At 36.3% G+C, this 23,780-nt stretch overlaps 4 protein-coding genes across 7 annotated transcripts in view; 2 read left to right on the top strand and 2 right to left on the bottom strand.

Annotated features, from left to right (window-relative positions):
- The window catches only part of Actn (alpha actinin), a 29,404-nt gene extending 23,833 nt beyond the window's left edge, over window positions 1-5,571 (top strand). For 3 of the 4 annotated variants that reach the window (XM_053752502.2, XM_053752505.2, XM_053752506.2), the window contains 10 exons: window positions 147-332; window positions 430-556; window positions 819-914; window positions 1,202-1,390; window positions 1,965-2,092; window positions 2,379-2,557; window positions 3,023-3,145; window positions 3,428-3,534; window positions 3,840-3,998; window positions 4,678-5,571. In XM_053752502.2, coding sequence (XP_053608477.1) covers window positions 147-332; window positions 430-556; window positions 819-914; window positions 1,202-1,390; window positions 1,965-2,092; window positions 2,379-2,557; window positions 3,023-3,145; window positions 3,428-3,534; window positions 3,840-3,998 — 1,294 coding nt within the window. In that variant the 3' untranslated portion in view covers window positions 4,678-5,571. The remainder of the gene's footprint in view (window positions 1-146; window positions 333-429; window positions 557-818; window positions 915-1,201; window positions 1,391-1,964; window positions 2,093-2,378; window positions 2,558-3,022; window positions 3,146-3,427; window positions 3,535-3,839; window positions 3,999-4,677) is intronic. The other variant, XM_053752503.2, reaches the window with a different exon arrangement.
- Window positions 5,560-6,964, bottom strand: Grx5 (Glutaredoxin 5). Its single transcript, XM_053752507.2, has 2 exons — window positions 6,588-6,964; window positions 5,560-6,364 (listed from the first exon to the last, which is right to left on the bottom strand). Exons 1-2 carry the CDS (start codon window positions 6,841-6,843, stop codon window positions 6,180-6,182), a joined length of 441 nt encoding a protein of 146 aa, XP_053608482.1. The 5' UTR covers window positions 6,844-6,964; the 3' UTR covers window positions 5,560-6,179.
- An 806-nt stretch (window positions 6,965-7,770) lies between these two features.
- On the top strand, window positions 7,771-9,600 carry PPP4R2r (Protein phosphatase 4 regulatory subunit 2-related protein). Its single transcript, XM_053752453.2, has one exon. The coding sequence runs from the start codon at window positions 7,904-7,906 to the stop codon at window positions 9,437-9,439; it is 1,536 nt and encodes a 511-aa protein (XP_053608428.1). The 5' UTR covers window positions 7,771-7,903; the 3' UTR covers window positions 9,440-9,600.
- A 398-nt stretch (window positions 9,601-9,998) lies between these two features.
- LOC128674108 (probable 4-coumarate--CoA ligase 1) lies at window positions 9,999-23,740 on the bottom strand. Its single transcript, XM_053752448.2, has 9 exons — window positions 23,413-23,740; window positions 21,367-21,577; window positions 18,854-19,000; window positions 14,320-14,520; window positions 13,488-13,596; window positions 12,602-12,828; window positions 11,989-12,167; window positions 11,400-11,555; window positions 9,999-10,853 (listed from the first exon to the last, which is right to left on the bottom strand). Exons 1-9 carry the CDS (start codon window positions 23,683-23,685, stop codon window positions 10,569-10,571), a joined length of 1,788 nt encoding a protein of 595 aa, XP_053608423.1. The 5' UTR covers window positions 23,686-23,740; the 3' UTR covers window positions 9,999-10,568.
- Between the last annotated feature and the right edge of the window lie 40 nt (window positions 23,741-23,780).

The following is a 23,780-nucleotide window of genomic DNA, read 5'->3' as shown; positions in this document are numbered from 1 at the left end:
AGAAGATTCGGTTACGATTTTGTAACAGACTCTTTGGAAATGCTATTATTGCCTAAAAATTACCAAAGCTATGTACGGCCTTGTACGGCATCAATAATGGCCCTCTTCTAAGGCGACGTGTGAATGATGTCGACGTTTCTCGCCAGCACACTGGAGTACCACGAGGTGGGCCAGGTGAACGCGCGCTGCCAGCGCATCTGCTCGCAGTGGGACCGGCTGGGCGCGCTGACGCAGCGCCGGCGGCTCGCGCTCGACGACGCCGAGCGCGTGCTGGAGCAGATCGACCTGCTGCATCTCGAGTTCGCCAAGCGTGCTGCGCCCTTCAACAACTGGTGAGTTACCGGGTTACCGGCACACAGTGTGCCGGTAACGACTCGTGTGCTCTCTCCCTTTCTCTTCACGATGTACAATGTACTATTTGTTCCCCAGGCTGGACGGCACGCGCGAGGACCTGGTGGACATGTTCATTGTGCACACGATCGAAGAAATTTCCGGCCTCATGGACGCGCATGCGCGCTTCAAGTCCACACTCGGGGAGGCTGACAAGGAATATCAGGTCAATATACTTTTTGACGCGAACCCAGTCTTCCGTCACAGTTGTTAATGTTACTTGAATGCGGGGATGTGAGAGTGATGAAGGAGTTAATATAGATACTATGAGTTGCCGACTCCACATAAGTGAAGAAAGTCAAAAAACCTTACTGTTTATTTACCCAAATGAAAAAAAAAACAGAAATAATCAAAAAATAAAAATCTGTGCTGCCAGTCGACGCTTTTTTTTAAATGTCTTGTTACAATATTTTCTTTATCTTTTTCAGGCGATAGTAAACTTGGTACACCAAGTGGAGTCCATCGTTAAGCAACACCAAATTCCTGGAGGTTTGGAGAACCCCTACACCACACTTACTGCTCATGTAAGTATAATGATCGCGAACGACGACGGATCTTTTCTATGCGTTATGATAATGGTTTGTTTGATAATAGTCGATTACGATGATAATATTATGAGTATAATGGGACGGAATTTAACAAAAACAAATTTGTAAAAATGTATTGTCCCTATTTTTGTAGGAAAAATCCTTACCTATGAGAGTTTGTCAGATATTTGTCAGCCAAGAGCAGTGTTCGTATTTTGGCGAACAACAACTTTATGATCAGAAAATATTTACAAATTGGATTATATTATTTTTTGTATGTCCAGGAGCTAAACCGCAAGTGGTCGGACGTGCGGCAGCTGGTGCCGCAGCGCGACGGCACGCTGGCGGCGGAGCTCCGCAAGCAGCAGAACAACGAGACGCTGCGCAGACAGTTCGCGGAGAAGGCCAACGCCGTGGGGCCCTGGATCGAGCGCCAGATGGACGCCGTCACCGCCATCGGCATGGGCCTCCAGGTCACTTTCTTTTTTACAAGCTTTTGTTTAGTTTCACCTGTCCTGATATTTCTGTCTGTAATCTAATCTTGCAAGTTGAATTTCATCTACTTCGATTGGACTATTTCCACGTCATTTCAGTTTCCATGACAATGCATTATTGTGATAGGCGTGACCTGACCGTGCACTCAGGATCGATTCTCGACGAGGGAACTCCTCAACGGTTTACTGCACGGTAATTTTTTATTCCGCATTGAATGCAACAGGATTTTCCAGACGACAATAAAAGGTTGTGGTAAATACTTATATTGGTCAGTCTCTTTCATTTGATGTCCGTCCGCGTAGTCATAGCTTATTCTCGCAATACCTGGTGTCTATGCCAGTACACCACAACACTAGGCACGTCCCGCCCGTGACCCAATGGCGAAAAGAAGCAAGAGAATTGAAAGAGATAGCAATATATTTATCTTGCATCAAAACATTCTTAGTGATTGCGGGTCATAATAGATGGAGGATCTATTATGACCTATAGCTTCATACTCTCAACTAAGTCCCTGGTTAGTGAAAACTAATAATAAGAATGTTGTGATTGCAGGGGTCGCTGGAGGACCAGCTGAGGCGGCTGAAGGAGTACGAGGCGGGCGTGTACGCGTACAAGCCTCACATCGAGGAGCTGGAACGCATACACCAGGCCGTCCAGGAGGGCATGATCTTCGAGAACAGGTACTATACTACAAAATGTCTTTATTGTTCACAACACCAGTATAAAATAATACAATAACGTAAGTATACATAATGATAAGCAATCTCTTACAGACATCCTTTGGGATGGACTTCTGTTACCGTATTGGCAGAGTCACTTTCATAACGAGAGCTACCTACCTTTAATTATATTGTTCTACCTTTCACTATAGACAGCGCAGATGTAATGTTTTCAGTGACGAATTAACAACAAATATCGAATCAAAACTTTTGTTCCAAAAGTAATAACTAACCGCACCACCCCCAGATATTCCCAATACACAATGGAGACGCTCCGCGTGGGCTGGGAGCAGCTGCTGACATCCATCAACCGCACCATCAACGAGGTGGAGAACCAGATCCTCACGCGGGACTCCAAGGGCATCACACAGGACCAACTCACAGAGTTCCGCTCCTCCTTCAACCACTTCGACAAGAACCGCACTGGTAACTCGCAATTCTAATTCTTAGATTCTTTATTAAACCTCTCTCTCATCCTCGCATGTTGCATGCGAGGCTGCGAAACCCGGAGCCAGCGTAAATGTTAAAAATAAACCTTACAATTTTGAAGATTCGGGAGTGAATTTTCGATTGGTCGCCTACTGGACGTTAAGCCTCCTTGGGAATGCTATTGTTTCCTAGCAGTTGCCAAGGCGATTTAGTATGTACCCATTAGTAACTATCAATACAAAAACTTAGGATTCTGATTATTCTGAACTTATTTAAGATTCAACGACGATTTGATAAAATAACACTGCAAGCATATTTGATGCGATAAAAGAATTCGAATTTCTTCTTTTTGATGTGAGAATGAAATAGAAATACAATAGTTTAAAATGTAGGTATATTTTTTAAGGTTAGGTCATGTTTGTTGATATTTAAATAACTAAATAATAATCAATTTTTCCCCAGGCCGGCTAGCACCAGAAGAGCTGAAGTCGTGTCTGGTGTCGCTGGGCTACAGCATCGGCAAGGACCGCCAAGGAGAACTCGACTTCCAACGCATTCTCGCCGTCGTCGACCCCAACAACACCGGTACTTAACTCGTTTGTTTCTATTCATAGCTAGCACCAAAATTCAAGTTCACAGTGAACTTAAATTTTGATGATGGACATTTGAAAACTTTGAACTAAAATTGAAAATTGTGTAATGTTTTGTATTACGTTATACGACACATGTCCAAGAGTTTTGAAAAACGTCGCAATATCGGCTTTATTATCGCGCTCGAGTTATACATAAATATGTTTTTCTATATTTTGAACCTGTATGTACTTATACATTATTTTAAGCATGTATGTATATATATAACGATTTCAGGTTACGTGTCGTTCGATGCGTTCCTGGACTTCATGACGCGCGAGTCCACCGACACCGACACCGCGGAGCAGGTCATCGACAGCTTCCGGATCCTCGCCGGAGACAAGGTTACAGCACTATTCTTAAATTGACTGGAAGTCGTATGAGCCGATTAAGGGATAGGTGGTAAAAGACCCAAAGTAGCCAACGCGCGGGTCCGACTACACCTAGGTCTAGGCACTTTGTAACGGCTAAACCTAGGTCTACCTCAAGTAGTCTATAACCCAGATAAAATATTTTTTTACTGTTGACTGACATTTTCAGTTTGAGACCAAGAGATCCCGCGCGGAAATACTCTATTTTGGTTGGATTTTGAGGTTTCGCCTACGTTTATTTCGTATTGTTATGAATTTGACGTGTCCCTGGTCCGCAGCCGTACATCACAGCGGAGGAGCTGCGGCGCGAGCTGCCGCCGGACCAGGCGGAGTACTGCGTGTCGCGCATGCCGCCCTACCGCGCGCCCGGCGCGCCTTCCGCCGCGCTCGACTACATGGCCTTCTCCACCGCGCTCTACGGCGAGACTGACCTCTAGGTCAGTCTACTATGTCTCTGCGATCATCTCAAACACATAACACATCTAGTGACAGTTCAGACACAGATAGAGGTCATAGGGTTACCGGTTGACCCGCACTCCAGAATAGGGAAATGGGTCCTGGTGGAATGGAAGGACACACGTCTGGTGCTTGCGCTGGTGTCCTCGATCAGGAAATAATAGTTATAATGACTATCTCTCTTCACATTCGGGTATACAAAAGATAACTAAAGACGGCTAGCGTAGGTACCCAAATCAAATCGAAGGTTTTCATTATTTTTCATACAACTTCCCAACCCGATCATTTTGAAAATCCCAATCTGCCGCTTTATACAAAATATCATACAAAGCAGATTGAGCATTTTTTTACAATGTCTTTCCTATCTAAACTTTTATTTTTAGTCCCATCAGAAACCAACCCTTATAAGTGGGACCAAAACCATGACGTTTATGGAAAAAATATTTATTACAAGCCATTGAAACTAAAAATCATTTTAATTTGTAAATTAATCTATTTTAATCACTGGAATTTTCAATGAAATTCCTAACGATCCAACCAAATCTATAATCAGGAAAAGGTCCACAGAGGAAAAACTCTGGCGACAGGCCAATAGCGTGTAGTTGGACTAGTGCCGAAATTCGCACGTATATTTCTGGTTTATTAAACAATGTTTGTCAGACGCAGACCGAGGATCCCGCACAGAGACCGTCGCCGCCGCGCCACGCCCACCACTAACAGGAGTCACCGTGGAGTCGGCGATCATCATACACTTGGATCACTTTACCTTACATTAACTGTAACCAAATGCCCTAAACGGTTAATGTAACGCAAAATATCTTTGTGGAATTAGTCTTAAAGCAGTTCTGTTAAATATGTGCAATGTTCAAACCAAAAAAGCCATTAACTTTCGTACAGTAAAACACTTCTCCCTAATGTTTAGTAACCTTTTGGCTCAAATCGGAGAATCATTATATGTTTACAACTCTCTATTTATACATTAGTGTTAGGTAATTTTTAACTTTTATATGAAATTCTCAGGGAAGTCACAATTTATTTGTAAGATATATGGTGCTAATGTTAGGCTTGACTAATGTGTGACACCAAAATAAGACTCATTCGCATTGTGAGAATGTTTTTGTTATATTTTTTTATTTATAAGCAAACATTATTTATACAAGTTCAATTTTTAATTACTGCCATTAGTAATTATGGTACTTTGATCGAATGTAGGTACAAGATGTAAAGTTTTCAAAATTTATAAATGTTGCAGGGAAGTGTCACACAAAATATATTATTTATATCACATAGAATGCCATAGCTTGCCTGCATCTATTTATTATCATCATGGATATCATTTTTTATATAATTTTAGTTTGAGAGAGTATTTTGGTTAAGTACTCAAAAAAATAAATGATCTGCCATATTTTGTCTTTTAATAATGACTGCGTTGTTAATCCAACCAATATAAGGAGGAGGAAACACTGGTATGTAGTTTAAGAATGAATTATGTGCCCAAAAAGTATACTAACTCGAATGTACAGCTAATTTAATAAAGAGCTCTTAAATACAGAACATGTTTATTTAATTACTCATTTTCGAGAATTACATACTACCTATACAAATTCACATAAAATACATCTAATCATGTACTTTCATAAAATATAATTCAATGCTTTGAAAAAATCAAAACTATTTCTTATTAGGTATGCACCTACTTAAACCATAGCAATAATGTCAATGTTCAAAGATAATATTCTCTTCATAAATCAACATTATATTAAATAATATTTGCAACAATTTGATAAGTAAGCAGCTCCATGCTTGTTAATTAAACCACAAAATTAACTCATGGATGTGTAATTTGTTTTTAAAGACAAACAACATGTCTGCATAAAACATGGACAAACTATATTTTGAGTATGATAACATTCATTCTGAGATTTTTAGCAACCATGATAGCTTTGTCAAGGTTAGATATGTACAGTCTTTGTGATAAGCTATTCATTGATTTAAATTATATCCACAATTAAGTAAGTTGCTATTCCTAATTTTTAAAATACATTAAATTTAAGAAAAGAAGATCTGATGATTTTGATCATTATATTTCAACAATTGTACAACAGGCCTAAAGAATTCATTACCTAACATAACATTTTATAACCTATTCAAAATAGAATATTTTACTTTTTTTCCTCAACCTTTGCTTCTTCAGCAGTAAGTAATGCACTTTTGATGCCAACTTTCTTCAATTCTTCCACTAATTCACCAGATTGGTGCATCTGCAGCATTATGTCACAGCCACCAACAAACTCACCATTAATGAAAACTTGAGGGATTGTAGGCCAGTTTGAGTAGTCCTTTATTCCTTAAAAAAATATGTAATATAAAAAATAGTTCAAAGTAACATTCTGAAGTTTAAGTTTATTAGTAGTTTAGTTTTATTCGTTCACAAGAAATTGAAACCCCTTGGATCATTATTAAATGAAAATGAAGGATAACGGCACCAGTTAACCATTGGTTATTTTAACCTGCTAGAATGACTAAAATATACAAGAATGTTGCTATAGGAAGCTAAAAATTAAACTAACCTTGCCGAATATTTTCGTCCGCTAAAACATCGTGACTTTCATATGGCACAGCATGCATTCTCATAATTTGAACAACAGCATTGCTAAAGCCACATCTAGGTGCATCTGGAACACCTTTCATAAATACTACAACCTTGTTATTTTTCACAATTTTATCAATTTTCTCCTTCACTGGAGCATCGGCTAAATAGCGACATGATAATTTGGTAATGTTACTGTAGATAGGAATAATATTTCTGCGGAATAAACTGTTCATATTTATGAGGATTGTGTAGCAACCAGCAACTTAATTTATAGAAAAAACGGAAAACAAAAATCTATAGGTAATGGAATTCGCAATATCTATTGTTACGTCACGTCACTGTCAATAAATGACAATTCGAATGATTGATTGACTTGCCAAGAGTGCCAACATAAAAATCAACAAAAACCTATATACACGGCCACACACTACTCAGTTTCCGAATCCGGAATCCAAAATCGGTAACCTGAATGCATACGTTCCTTCCATTTTCAGAACGGAAAAAACCTAACGTCATGATTAGGAAGTTCTCCCTAGCAAAAATATAAAATACCTAGTCAGAACGGAAGAAAACTTATAATCAGTATAATTTAATTTTGTTTGCTACATACAGATTTTTTGTTATATTAAAAGATAGGCTAAAGGTTGTTAAAATGGTTACCTATCAATAAAGTTTTAACGATAATGCATTTTAGAAGATCGCTATTGAACCCAATAATTCCTCAAATCTAGGGACAATATTGCTAAAGGCCAGTAAACATCAGCAGGAATCTTGAATTGGAAATCGTATGTACATGCTTATGTTTTTTATATCTGTGATGCTTACGCACTAAATCGGCTATAGTCCCATTTTTTTATATATTGTATGTATAATTATCTATTAAATAATACTTATCTCTTCCTATAACATGACCAGCTTGTCATAATATTATTATGATCACAGAAATATAGGTAACATACAACATTTAATATTATAACAACAGCCACAGGCCCACAGATTTAATGTTTTTATATCTGTGGCAGGGCCCTTCTAAATCTTTGATCAGCAATGCCCGAGTAATTTTTTTTTGCCCACTAAGTGTTAAAAACTAAACTAAACGCACGCAATTTTGTGATGTCTGAACGCACGCATTTTTTTGCCGAAAAACATTCGAAATCAATCAATGTCAAAATACTAGTGTCGTAAACTGTAATTAAACGAGTGAAACGAACGAATCATTTTGGCTTTGCATTGTATTTATTGTGATTGTGCTCCTGAAAAGTAGATAATTAATTATTTTTAAGCGTTTATTATATGAAAATGGAAAATTCTGAAGAGATATTTCTCTTTTTGGAGGAATTTTCAAAACGGAAGCCTAAAACTATTCCCCAAGAACTCAATGAATACTTGGCGTATGTAGCGCGTACCGGAGACCCTGTCTATCAATGGCCTCTTGTTAAAAGTTTATTCAAGGAAAAGCTTTTAAATGTAATTACTGATTTTTACGAAACATCACCAGGTATTGATATCCCTCCATATCCAAACGTAGATCCCTTCAATTACGATACTATGAAGAACAGTCTTCTTGAGCGCTTAGATTCATTTACATCAGCGCCATTTACGGTTCAGAGGATTTGTGAACTTCTGACATATCCTCGTAAGCAATATAATCGTGTGGATAAATTTATGAGAGCCATTGAGAAGAATATTTTAGTAGTAAGTACTAGAGAACCAGGATCTCAACGTCATATAGAGCCAGAAAACGGTGAGGCCATTGAACCTGTGGTGAATGGATCAGACAATAACTCTGAATATAATGTTGATGTTGAGATGGAAGATATGGCATGGAAAGAGAATGCTGAGCAGCAAAAGCAGCAAGAACCAGAACCACAGCCTGGTTCATCGGACTCACATATATCGGTGCATGAAATAGAAGAGCGACTTATGGCTAAAAAGGAGGCACAGATGGATGGACAAGAAAAAGTTAATACACAATATGAATCTGTTACACCACCAGAACTGAATGTAGGCCATGATACACCAATAGAAGAAGTTAAAAACACCTCAAGTGTTAGTGACAACCAATCACCTTCATTAACAAATGAAAGTTCCTCAAATGTAGTCACTGATGTTCAAGAAGCTGCCCAGACATCTGAAAAGGCTGATATAGAAATGAAAACTGCAGATGAGTTGTCACCACCAACTGGATTAATCATACCAGAAATACAACTCAATAATGTTGAGATGACGGAACAAGAGCTCAATGAACAGACAGATAGTGTTGAAATTAAAATTTCTGAACTAAAGGAAAAACCTGTAGAAGAAATGAGTGCTGAAATCAAAGCAAATGATGATGTAGTGGCACCTTTGAGTATTGATGAAAATAGTTCAGCAACCATTGACGAAAGTAGCTCAGACTCAAGTAAAGAAGAGTTAGAGCCCAAGCTGATTTCAGAAGTATCAACATCTAGTGAAGAAAGTTCTTCTTCTAGTGACATAACAGACGGTAACAGCAATTCTCCTAAGACTGAAGAGACTCCTATTGGTGCCCAAGAAGAGTCGAATCAATCTGATAACCCTGCGGAACCTGCCAATAGTGAGACATCAGAGACTACTCCTTCTGTTGAAGATAGTAAAGAAATTTCTCCGAAAGTAATGACTCAAACAGATAATTATTCTATATCTGATGTTAATTCTGAGTTGCCTCAGCCTCCTCAAGATGTAAAAGATAAAGACATACCTCCAGAAACTCTCACAGAAATCAAAGAACCTGTTAAGGAAGAGATAGTTACAGACACAAAAGAGGAAAAGGCTGAAATTACTGACACAGACAATGTGACTTCAACATAATTTAGAAATCTATCTTTTCTACTGTATTAACTTAAGAATGTTTTGAAGTGGACAATGTACTAATTCAACTACCTATATATTATAATAGCAGATTTTTTATTATTATTATTTAACAGGGTTTAATGTCATAGATTCATAAATCTGATCTACTTGTAATTCTATTGAATTGTTTCATTACAAGATTTGTGAATGTTCAAATCAATAAATTTACCTATAAATTACCTATTTCAAATAAGCAATATTCTTGAAGAAGAAAGTTTAGATATGTCATGTATTTACTTGTAGATGCAAGAAAAAGTATCATTCATGTCTTAGTAGTACCTAATAAAATATGAGCTGATATGAATATGTTAGGTAGGTAGTTGAATCCTAATTTACTGGTAATCTGCATTTAGAAGCCAATCTCAGAAATCTTGCAATGATATTTTAGATTGGTACAGCCCAAAAATATGATTTTGTATTGATACAAAATCATATTTTTGGGCTGTACCAATAAAAAAATTTTCAAGAATTAAAAATGACCATTTTAATCACAATATTGTTTAATTTAATGAAACAGTTTTATTTTTATAAAACTTTAATATTTATGCTAAATATAATAACAATTATAATTTAACTATATAATATAAAAAATAAAACATTTCTAATATAGAAATCCTAAACCTTAATAACTACATTGTACTATCCACCTATTTACAAATTTTAGGTATTTACAATAGAAACTATATCACCATATTAAAACACTATAAATAACTTTAGATAATCACTATAAGTAAAATACAATATCACCACTTAGATATCAGTATATTGCATATACAATGCATATGCCTCGAGTTATAATCCGTAAATAAATCAAAGCTTTTGTAATCCAATTGCTTTTCATGCAGATTGTAAAAGTAAATAAAGAGAAACGGCTATAAACTGTAGTAATTTCTCCTGCACTATGGGCGATCCTCTTGCCTTTTTGAGAATCTCAATTCCATCAATAGGCCCGCTATGCACCAAACATGGCCTACGAGCCTCCCGACTCTGTCCACCCCATTAGGGATAAAGACGTGATACTGTATATGTAAATTATATAAACTAACATCACAAAACACAATTTTCAAAGCTACTATTAAGAGTGTGATTATTTCTTCTTGCCGAACACTTTAAGTTCGTTCCTCATGATTTTGCCAGCGGCGTTCCTCGGGATGGCGTCAATGAAGGCGACTCCTCCCTGCAGATGTTTGTACTTGGTGAGTTTCTGGGCGACGAGGTCGGTGACCTGGTGTTCGGTGAGCGTGTGGCCGGGCTTCAGCACGACGAAGGCCTTGGGCACCTCCCCGGCCAGCGCGTCCGGCATCCCCACCACCGCCACGTCCGCCACCTCCGGCTGCTCCATTATCACGCTCTCTATTTCCGTGGGGGATACCTGCCAATTTATTTATGTACTTTAGTTCACAAGTCTGGGAGCCTGTTTCACCACTTTCCGATTAAATATCTAACAACTAGGTACTAGATAAATCTGCCTGATATGATTGGTTCTATCCAGCATATATGACAATGGCTTCCCAAATGCACCCGATTCGAGAAAACCGTGAGACCGTTGCAAAATGATAGGTCGGAATGGTTATACAGTTTCGTTTCTGTTTGAAAATAGTTTTAATACAAACATGTGCGGGTAGTGCGACTTTGCTATTTACATCTCAGTATTGAGTAGATTCGCAGTGGGACGACGCAGCTAATCATAGTGCGCCATTGTGACACCGCAACGTGATTGGTTCGCTTCGTCTCAGTTCGAATCGATTCGATAGTGAGAAAGATCCGCACTTTCCTCTCAATTCCCCTCAGCTTTGATGAGTTTCATCATGCGGTTAACGAGAGAAACCACACAATGAGTTAATTTGGAATTCGTTACAAAATGGTTGGATTGTTTAGATAAGTTTAGTTTCTTCTTAAAATTAATTTTAATACAAACCTGATTTCCCTTGACTTTAATGAGCTCCTTCGTGCGGTCGACGATGTAGAAGTAGTGGTCCTCATCATAGTACGCGACGTCGCCCGTGTGCAGCCAGCCTTCGCTGTCGATGGTTTCCTTGGTAGCCGCCTCGTTTTTCCAGTAGCCTTTCATCACCTGTAATAAAACAGGACTGTTTACCCTCTTTGGGAATTTTGTCTATCGACTCCCAAGCTATGGTTCCTTTCGTCGCCTCGTACGCCATCCGCGAGAGGATTTGGAGTTTTTACTCTTAAGGCGGAACCACATAAAAATGCTATGATAATAAAATATAAGACTTACCTAACGCCAGCGAATTCGGCATTAGGGGCGCTGATTTGTATTCAAAGAAAACTTTGACATGTCCCGTGCACATGAGCACAAAATTCAATATACAATATTTAACTTCAATATTTAATATAATTAATAATTTCAATATAATAATTACACAAAAAGTGTTTTTCACACCATTCACACCGCTAGCGAATTAGTTGGCGTTAGCCCGATCCGTCTAAAGAGTACTATTTCGGCTATATAGATAATCTCCGTGACATATGAATAAAGGATATACCTGCGGGCCCCTCAGCAGAAGTTCCCCCGACTTGTGCGGGCCCAGCATGTCCCCGCCGGAGAGCGACAGCACGCGGCCCTGCGTGCTGCAGACGAGCTGCCCCACCGACCCCACCTTGCTGAACGGGTACACGTACGGCGTCATCAGCGTCACCGGCGAGCTCTCCGTCATGCCGTACCCTAAGCAACCGTGTACACTACAATTCATGTACGTACTTATAATTGTAATAGATGATAAAACTTAATACAATGCGTTGCTCTTCTCTCATTGCAGCGCCCGACAGGGTCCTTAATTGTTTCTGTATTTGTAAACTAAGACCTATTTGTGTAGCCACACTATCACAGATGATGACAGACGCCGACGTGAATTTGTATGAGTGCTTATTATTATATTTTTCCTTCTATGTTTTGGAAGCATCGATTATTTCCACAAATTGTTTCCATAATACAAATAGGTCTTAGTTACAAATAGTAAGCATAAAGATTCGATGCTATCATTTTTTTATAGAGGAAAAACTACGAAACTAGCAGAAATGGAACTTTCAACAAAAACAGACATATTATTGTCAGCGAATGCAGCGCCGCTCTTTCATGGAGTAAATTATAATACGCACCTTGCAAAAGTGTGATCTCCTCCTTAGTCTTATCGACCTTGAGCAGGAACTTCTCTAGCATACTATCGGTAGTGGGGGCGGCTCCCACCATGATGGTGCTGACTGACTGAAGATGTTCCTTCTTCACCAGCGGGTGGGTCGCGAGGAACGCTAGGAGCGAGGGCACTACGAATAGGGTGTCTGGTTGGTATTTTACTAAGCATTTCAGGTAATCTTCAGATGTGAACCTGCGATGAAAACGGTTTTTAGAACACTATAATAGGTATACCTGTTTATTATTTAGTACCAGATTGTTTAGGTAGGTATTAAAGTAAATGTAGATAAAATTTAGTCATATTTGCACATTAGTTCATCAAATGACATAATAAATGTGCCAGGTATTCATATTAGTTATTAACTTTTAAATGTACCTATCGATAAAAATATGTTTCATTTTACCAAAGCTCTAATATCTGTTTGCTCTTATTCCCTAATCATCATAACCGGTTGAAGGTATAGCCATTAAAAGGTTGTTACCTTATCAAGGCTACAATGTGTATTGACAAATAGATTGATTTTCACAATAGTTAACAAATTTTTATTTTGATGACTATATTCGAATCACTGTATATAAAAAAATCTTGTCAACTACCCTATTATGATAACAGATATTGCGAACGAATTCAAGTTAATTTCAGATAAAAAACGACTGCAAGACTCAGCACAGGGGCGAGAACCCTGCTACGAAATGAAAACACAGGTGTGGATAAATATTCCAATGAGAAGATTCAGAAAAATCTGCAAACACAATTTTACCGCATGAAAATATGTGCAATCGTGTTTGAGTTCATCGCAAACAGACAGAGACGACAGATGACTTTGTTTTATAATTATTCATGTCACATACCTCGGCATGGAAACAAGGTGGAACCCGAGCCTCAAATTGTAATTCAAAATCCCGTTGAATCCATAAATATGGAAGAATGGGGGTACAGTCAAAACCACGTCACATTTTCCTGAAAACGGAAAAGAATTCATATATTAACTCAAGTAACATTGTCTTCACGTTCATTTAAAAACTAAAACATACACCGTGAAAGGTAAGTAATAGTCATACTTTAAAAGTACAGAATTGTATGTTCTGAGCAAGAGCTCAGAACATAAGAAGCCAAAGTCAAAACCTAAGAAGGTTTTGGAGAAAATTCCATGTATTAATAAGATTGGTCGTCGAGGCATCAATGTGTTTACGATTTCGGCCTGTTGCAATCGTTTGGCAAGACCGTCATATGTTTGTGAGGAGCCGATGGCAGTAAATGAAAATAAGCGTAAATAATGTCAAGTATGCGACAACGTCTCGCTATATCAAATCATGGACATTTTGAAAAATAAAAGACATGGGACAAGCCATGTTTATAATCTAAACGAAATGTATTTTCGTTAGAATGTTGAAGGATCTGCGTTTAATTTTCAGATTCAGATCGTTAAGGTAACTCTACGATTTAAAAAAGCAACAAAAAATTTTGAACTTTCTACTTCCTACACAAATTCTGATCTCGTTTATTTGCAAAGTTGCTTAGTTTCTCAAATCAAATATTATTTTAAATAAATACTTGGGTATTTTCTAAAAACATAATTTCTTGTAATAGTGTGGTATGTTGATTAATTAAGAGTACCTACCTACTACTCTCTAATGAAAATACTGTACGGTTGACGTAAGACATAAAGAGATGATTTTTTACCTTTCTCCCCGCCATACTTCATGATCTTGGGCACTTGCACCTGCTTGATGTTAGATACCAGATTCTTGTGTGTCAGCATCACTCCTTTGGGCATACCGGTGGTACCACTGGAGTAGGGGATGAGACAGACATCGTCGGCGTTCACTGTCGGCAAGTCTGCCTTATGGTCGCCCATGAGCAGGGAACGGAGCCCGAAGATTCCTGAGTTAGAAATAACCAGTGTGGTGTAACATGGCCTCTATAATATCATCCTCTGCGCTCGTCCCGAAACATAATTTCTTTCCTTGGATTTGATAAGTACATAATGTATAATACCTTTGCATTCTAATCAACCTATAGGCTAATAATAATGGTTATAGAAGACGGATACCGATGGAAAGGAAGAAAGAGATGGATGGACTGTGTGAGAGATATGAAGAAGTTAGGAAACAATACGTACCTATACAACATATAGGTATAACAATAAATACAAACTACCAGCGACGACAAAAATACGCATGTTATTGTCACTTGATGTTTGTTAATATCATGCATAAATACATTATTCGATCAATGTTGCGCGTTGACTAACCATTTAAAACTAATTTATTCATATCAACTTTCCAGAGCAGAAATTCAACTTTATTTACTCAGCACCTTCTCTGGGAAGTACTTTGAAGGGGGCTTGGCCGGAGCATGCAGGTCAAGTACGACCTTTGATCCGCTGGACTTAGGACCGCGTATCGAGGGCATTAGGCAAGAATTGAATGAAATCACACGGAGTTCATTAGTCAAATAATATGCTTTTCGTAAGTACCTAGTAGATTTTTATTAGACTAAGTAGATTTTTTTCTACAAAAACCTACATTTAGATATTCTAAATCAAAAAATGTTTATCGAGATCGCAACCTTTTACCAAAGGTTACGATCTCACAACACAAACATTTTTTTACAAGATAAAAAGAAGTAGGTACTTTTCTTCTCTTCGAAATCTTGTCTCGTGAGTATGTAAGTAATACCTATTTTACTCAGTAATTACATATTATCACGATGGTAACTGATTGGTTGGTTGATCAGACTTGGATATCGAAAGAAAGATATCTATTTTAGATATAGTTATTTTTATTTTATTCGGAAAATATGCAGTCATAAATAACAGTGGTGTAAAAAATTTAAACCTATTGCCATTTACATATTCTCGCATATGGGATGCAAAGAAGTTCGTCGGTGTTAAAATTATGAGAAATTAAAAAAGTTTTTGAAAAACAACTAGATAATGAATCAGAAAGGTCCTAACTAACTAACTTAACCTACTATCTAGCCCACATAAAATGGGATAAGGGTAGGCAAGTAATAATTGCTTGGATATTTTAAGAAAGCTGAGATAAGCATGTTCGATTATTGAGTCATATGAGTATAGTAAGTAGGTAACACGAAACATATTAATTAAAAAAAACCGTTCTTAATAAAAGCCTAAACAACATTATAATTTATCCATCTGGTTGAATGTACCTACTTTTATGTATTTTACTTTATGTACTTTTTAAACTATACCAATGTTCTTTCTCCACGAAAGGTTACATTTTTATTTCATAAAAAAATTATATGGTTCATGTCTACACAAACAATTGACGAACTAGACTTTGTAACGATGCTCCGATGTTTACATTGATAAATATGAGTGCTACATTGAGTTCTCCAATTTAAACCTGACCATGTACTTTGCACTCCACTCTGTTGATATATATTAAAACAATATTTCTGCACATCAATGAAAAAATGATACCGATTTCTGACCTAACGTAATTTCTTCATACTTTTCTTTAGGTTGAAATATATTTAATGACTCATGAAGAATACAATTCACACATGAGTGACATCACGATGATAGAAAACGAATTACGGAAGATATTCACAAAACAAAACAAAATGCATAAAAACAGCGAAAGAAATCCTCAAAATAATGAATTCCATCCATCCCATACGAGAATTACTACAGAGCACAGCTAGTCCTATCTATTATATACTAGCTACGCCCGGGGGATACGCTCCCGTGGGAATTTCGGCATAAAAAGTACCCTATGTGATATTCCAGGTTATATTCTACCCGTGTACCAATTTTTATAACAATCCATCCAGTGTATTTTGCGTGAAAGAGTAACAAACATATTTTTATTTTATTAAGAAGATTAACAGCGTTACAGAAATGTATACATTGAATTAAATATTTAAATGCCGATAACAAATCTTCGTATGTAGAAAAAAAATATAATATGAGGAATACCACTAAGCAGAAGTGTTACAAATTAATGTGAAACTAAAAGTTATATAATAAAAACAAAAAGAAAACCATTTTATACTCACATCAAGTGGTAACGAATCCTAATACCCAAAACTATAAAATCTATCTAGAAAAGTAAGAATTGACTACCGTGCGCTTTACACTAGAAACAGTGATATTAAATAAGTCGAAATCAAATTTATCCACGTAATCATTGAATGTGCCACAGCCACGGATCAAAAAAGTATTTTGTCTATAATTTGTGTTCACAAACGGCAAATGCAAAAGAGGTCGTCTACGAGCTCTAAGTAAATCAGTTCTAAAGCAGAGTTTACTCAACAATTCAGGACAGTCAATTGTTCCATTCGCAATCTTACTAATAAAACAGACATCACTAATCTCACGCCGCAGGTCCAAAGGCAATATATGGTACTTCTTACAACGTTCCGCATAGTTATTACATTTTACTTCATCTAGAAAACGCAATAAACTTTTCTGTATATTTTCAATACGATTTATATACACTACACTTGATATTCCGGTTCCAGATCTGAGAAGATTATTCTAGAAGACTCCTAATATACGCACAATACAATATTTTTAGTTTTTATAGTTTTAAAATTATTTGACATTCTCATAATAAAACCTAGTGTCTTAGAAGCTCTACTAACTATATGATCAATATGTTTATCAAATAAGTTTATGGTCATGCATAACTCCAAAATCCCTGATATGGTTTACACTCGAAAGTATCTCACCCTGTAATCTATATTGACAATTTACATTATGTTGTTTACGTGAAAAAGTTATACAAAAATACTTAGTAACATTAAGATTGAGTCTATTTCGTGCCCAATGGATTTCAAACGCATTAAGATCCTGCTGTAATTTAATCGCATCTGAAGTATCTTTTATAGATTTTAAGATTTTCATATCGTCAGCAAATAATATAATTTTGGAATGCTTAAAAGCCAATTTTATGTCTATTATAAATATAATAAAAAGCAAAGGCCCCAAGATTGACCCCTGACATACATATATATGTATACACATACACCCTCACAAACTTTCGCATTTATAATATTAGTAGGATTAGTAGGACAAGCGGCCTGTCCCAGCTTTGCTCATGTAAAAACATAATCCTAACTAATATTCTAAATGTGAAAGTAAGTTTGTTCGTTTGTTATCTCTTCACGCTCTGTCAACTCAATAAAATCTTCTTGAAATTTTGCATACATGTAGTTTGAAGTACGGTGAAGGACATAGGGTACCTTTCATCTCCGAAAAACAACTGTTCCCGCGGGAAATTAACGCGAGCGAAGCCGCGGTTAAAGGCTAGAATTTTTTACACCTAATCCTTCCTCAGGAACCACACTATCTGATGGCGAAAATCGCATGAAAATATGAGCAGCAGTTTTAGAATTTATCGCAACAGACAGACGTGGCAGAGGAGTTCGTTTTATCATATGTAAGGATTACCGCGAGCGAAGCTGCCGGCATATACTCATCTGGTACAAAAAAGTGTAGGTGTGTCTCTGAATGATAATATGTTCATACCTTGAACAAGTTATGTAACTACGTCAATGACTTATAAAGTAGGTATAGGATTCTTATACATTTCTGTATGTTTCAGGTAGATACATTTAACCCCGACCCTTTGCCATTGCCATTTATCGTGTTGAAACATTGAAACATTTTTTTTCAGTGTTCACATATTACAAATCTTCATTGTTTTCTTGCAAGTAAAGCATCGTTTTCTTATTTAAAATCTTGTTACTATTTCCAATTGGCAAAAATATAACCATTTTTTTACATCCAACGATATTACGATTGATAGCTAAGTAAACTATTATAGTCCCCGATGCAAACAGCGATGTTAATCTTTTTGTCTAAATTATTATTTTCTCTTCAAAAATACACAACAAATAAATCTAATTGTCTGACTGTGTGGTTTAGATTGATCTAGGTTTTTTGCATTGAAATATATAATTTAAGTCATTATACAAAAACATACATATAAATAACGTTTTTGGCTTTTGTTTCTATGGTGACTGAATCTAGACCAGGGTGTACCTACTTCACGACAATTATAAAACTGAGTGTCTTTTATTATTTTCAAATAAACACAAAGATAAGATTTTGCACAATATTTTCCGAATTTTTATCCAAAAAGTCCAGCTCAAAATCAATATAGAATGTGGATTTTTGGGAAAACACTGGGCATAAATCCATCTCTGAGCTAGTTATACCTAACTACGTAAGTTGAAAACAAACCTTGGGTACTATCGTCTTCCCCGCCAACCCAAATGGTTCCCTTATAGTCCGGAAGCGAAGCGCCGACTTCCTTCGCCACCGGCATGAACATCTCTATGGTGGCTATCGCCTTCACGTTGCAGTCAGAGAACTGGCGCTTTACTTCGTCTGGAACCAAATCAATCAATCACTGGGTGTAGAATTTTGAAACGTAAATTACATGGTGAGGTAGAAAGCATTGAGAAGATTTCACAAAATTACCACAGGAGCGGAAATACTAAATTTTACGCGCGTACGGTATCGAAAAAAAACTATTATTTACTTAAAATATGAAATAAAATAGATTTTCCTAAAGTCTATCTACTATATTTGGTGTACATATATTATTTACTAGCTGCGTCCCTGGGCATCGATCTCGTGAGAATTTCGGGATAAAAAGTACCCTATAATCCGACCAATCGACTTTGCATGTAAAAAATATTCACACAAGAAACATACACACATTATAATATTATTAGGATAGTAGAATTGTATGGTGGGTGTGGTGCAGTAGGTACTTACCTATGTCAACACCAAACAAATATCATTTAATTATATGTACCTTATTTTGAAATGTTTTTAAAGTATCTAAGTAGGTATATTATAGGACACTAAATTTCATGTCATTCCCTGTGTGGCAGTCAGACATCGGAATGATACATAATGATTTGTGTGGTGACCTAGTATCCGAGTATATTTAGTGTGTTTGTCGCGTGTTCTACGCAACCTAAACAAAGTGGAATGCATATTTATAAATGATTATTTATTTAGACCTTGGATAAGAGCAGTATGTTATTTGATCGTTAAAATTGAACCAATTTCAGGATTTTACCATTCCGTTAGGATTAATAAAAGATTGGAATATTTTACCCGAGCATGTAGTCATTATCGTTAGTTGCTTTAAAGGAGTGTTTCTAAATACTATAACTACTTGAAATAAAAATGCCCAAGTTACGTCAATGTAAATAATTAATTAATTAATTATTTACATTGACGTAACTAGATACAAATTCTAATCTATATAGATCTAATTACATGTAATTAGATGGGTAATTTTTGCACCATATTAAATATACTTGACAAGTGGATAGAAGTACATACACCAACATGTTATTGTTATAAAAAATAACAATTAACATCAGTGAAAACATTATAAAGTGACTTGACTTGCGAACTTTCAACACTGCTTGATATAGAAGCATCAACTGTAAAAACTGCCTGCCTGTAAATTAATCATTATTAACCAAAATGATGTTTTTAAATAAATATAGTCTGTAATAAATCTCATCTCACGACTAGTCTCTAGATTATGCATGTACTTAGGTACTTATTTATAATTGTTAATCTAGTAGACGCGACACGCCCTATCAATGTAAGTAGGCCTAGTGTAGAACCCACGCAGGGGTAGATAATACTATCATATCACAGCCACCTACAACAGCGATATTAACTTTTTTATACATAGGTACCTTTGTTATACATATACCTATTATACTATCTATATCCTGTAATAAACTGTCAGATTACTACGTTTTATTAGTTATTAGTATAATGATATCACGGACACACAAGAATATCCGTGAATTCTTTATCACAGATAAGGAAAGGTCAAAGTCTATCATTTATTATGCGCTTGAGCACGAGCAGTGCAGATATCGCGTTGTCTAGGTACATGACGTCTCACCTGCATTCAGATAATTATTGTCCAGTCACAATTACACGCGACCCTGAGTGATAAAATAGCCATTATAATGAGCACATAAATAGCAAGCTGATATCTAAGTATATATTGATCGAGTTATAATGAAAAAAACATCGTTAGTTTAGAATAGATCAACGATAGCCTGAGACATTAAAAGCTTATTATAAAGGTGTTATAGGCTAGCTGTAACTACCTATCACTATACCTACTTTATTTTTACGCAACTGCGATTTTGCAATTTTCGTAATGAAAAAAAAAAACCCTATTTGTAGTTTTATTTCATCGCAGTGGACAATTTCCTGATAAAATGATAATTTAGCTTGATAAGTGCACTTGTCTTAATCTTTGTGATCAATGTTAATATTTAACATAATACTACAGAGTTCGGCGAACTTTATGTTTATTTTCTAATTATTTATTTTATATTATACCGATAAATTAGTTAATTGTGAAATATTTAATCACGATGATGTTAAAGGCATAAAATCTCGAGAACCTCAGTGATAAAATACAAAATATCGATATTATTAGTACCTAACTGTTATGTCTAGGACTGCCATCCGTCCGGGATTCCCCGGGTTTGGCCTAGTAGATGACGCCCGGAGACCATCTAAAGGAGTTAATAAAATATTGAAAACATTTGCTAATTCGCAAAAACAGAAATATTATGTTTAGATGTTTCCAGAAAAAAATACGCTAGGACACCGCCCACCTGTCCAGGTTTAAAGATCTACTCGCGCATCAGATAGTAGCTCTATAGTTACTATGTTTTAAACATTCTTCCAAAACTTACCAGCTGTATACAAAGGGTTGGCAAAGGTCACAACTAAGCCAGCCCGCATGGCGCCGTAAATGAGGGCAGCGAATTCGGGAATATTCGGCAGGATGAGGCCGATGCGCTCGCCGGGACTCAGGCGCACGGGCCCGAGCAATGCGTTTGCGCATCGCTCGATCATCATGCGCAGCATGCCGTACTCGTAGCCGCGGTCGGACACGCCGCATGTCTGGACATTGGATACAACTATTAAATACCTACTGAATAAGTTCGAAATATCCACTCATACATACTAATATAAATACGAAAGTCTGTCTGTAGATTGCTAGACCGATTTTAATGAAATTTTGAAAAGGTATAGTTAATTACCCGAAGTCAAACCGTTGGCGGAGCTGCATGAAACAGCATAGGTAATTCACAAAAATTTAAACATCGTCTGGTAAGGGAAAGATAATATATTTTATGTCAGTTACCTAACAATTATTTCCACAAAATACATTAAATGAAAACACATTTACATAAAAACAATACCAGTCCAATGTTTTGCCTAACAAATATATAAACGTTTTAGTCAAAACAAAACTTCATTATCACAGGCATGTCAAGTATTTTTTATACACAGAAAAAGAAAATATTTAGTACCTAATGTTTCAAATAGGAAATTATACTAAAATATCTATTAATCGGATTGCGGACATGCGGACATAGTCCAACCGAGTAGGTTACAGAACACGCGAGGTAAAATATTTGGCAACTGATAGAGATATCAGAAGTTTATCTATCATTTACAAAGTCTATTTTTAAAGAATGAATTTTAAAAACTACGACTGCTTATTACAGTTACCCAATTTCAAAGAAAGGGATAGGCAAGAAGATTTATCATTAAAACCATAATAAATTTATACCCTATATGGTTTTACCCGAGCGAAGCCGGTACACCTTCAGGAATCACACTATCTATTGACGAAAACCGTACAAAAATCAGTCCGATAGTTTTTGAGTTCATCGCGTACAAATAGACAGACGCGATATGGGGGGGAAAGATGCAGGCGGTTACTAGTCAATAATAAATATGTCCAATGCCATCAAATTTCCGTAACAATTCACAACGAATGTTGCCAAACATATCTCCCGCCCGCTATCGTAGCCTCAACCTTCAAATAGGGACTATTTATAATTCCATGTTACTACATAATGCCGAGTACCTACACCACAACTCTGCCGCATAGACCTTTGGACTGCCATCTAATTGATCTGTAATGCAATGCTACAATTGATAATTCTACCACTTTACTCTAATTAGGTACAATCGCTGAACTAATCTGCGTTTGATAACCAATATGAAAATTAACTAGATGTATAATATAAACATCTACACTAATAAGTTTATACAATTATTTGTTGATAAATTGTCATTTTATAAACAAAGAACATAATTTTAAAGTATAGGTATGTTAAAGGCAATATGCCTCTAACATACTGGAAAACTGTTATTAGATTTATTTTCAAGGCATTTTAATTTTATCCGTTGTTTACTTAGAAGGTATACTATGTAAGGGTCATAACACACAACATATACACATTTAACACTAAAACATATACACATTTTTTATACAATCATACCTAAGGTACCAGGTACAAATTCGGCTTAATGAACTTCTTGTGTTTTACACAACTACTGATAAATATATTTAGATACTGAGTCTTAGGCTGTATTTAAGATTTCTACTTTTAAAATGATAAATTGAAATAATTATGTATACTAACTTAATAAAAAAGGTATCAAACTTTTCATTTTGATGAGTAGGTATATTTTTAAAATTTTAATGTGATATACTAGGAGTTCTAAGATGTTGTAAGTACATTCATTTATTTACATAGAGAGTTATCCGAATATTTTTGAAATTAAGTAGAATAACTTAGAATTGAAGAAAATATAAACAATATAATTTTATAAAGTAAAAAATATCGATAAAATGTAGGTGAAAATTTGAGATTTAGTTAAAAAGCATGTAAGTACGTATAACAAAGAATAGTATTATGAGGAAAATAATGAAAACTCACCACCGCTGGCTTGTCCGCCCATAATTCAAAATCTTCAAAAATAAAATCTGTCAGTGTTTCATTTCCAACTTGTATTTCGCCCCAAGGAGAGTTCATACATTTTTTCGTGTCCAAGTCAGGTACAGTTTGGGTAGCAAAGTGTCTACTCAAAATACATGGCTGTGTCGTCTGTGAAAACACCCTGTTCAATTTAGTTTTCTTTGCACTTTTTTTAGGCGCGATATTTAAGAGTTGCCGCGCAAAATTGCCGCGTATAACTTTCAAATGTGACATTCTCGTGGCGTCTGGATGCGAGCGCGCGGAGCGTCAGTGTGTTAATGTGTCGGCCGCCGACGGCGACGCGTATTTTGGCGTGCTCTCCAAAGACG

Source organism: Plodia interpunctella, chromosome 12 (assembly GCF_027563975.2).
Source record: "Plodia interpunctella isolate USDA-ARS_2022_Savannah chromosome 12, ilPloInte3.2, whole genome shotgun sequence".
Classification (NCBI taxonomy): Eukaryota; Metazoa; Arthropoda; class Insecta; order Lepidoptera; family Pyralidae; genus Plodia; species Plodia interpunctella.
Note: the sequence above shows the minus strand (reverse complement) of the source record. Positions and strands in the feature narration are given on the sequence as shown.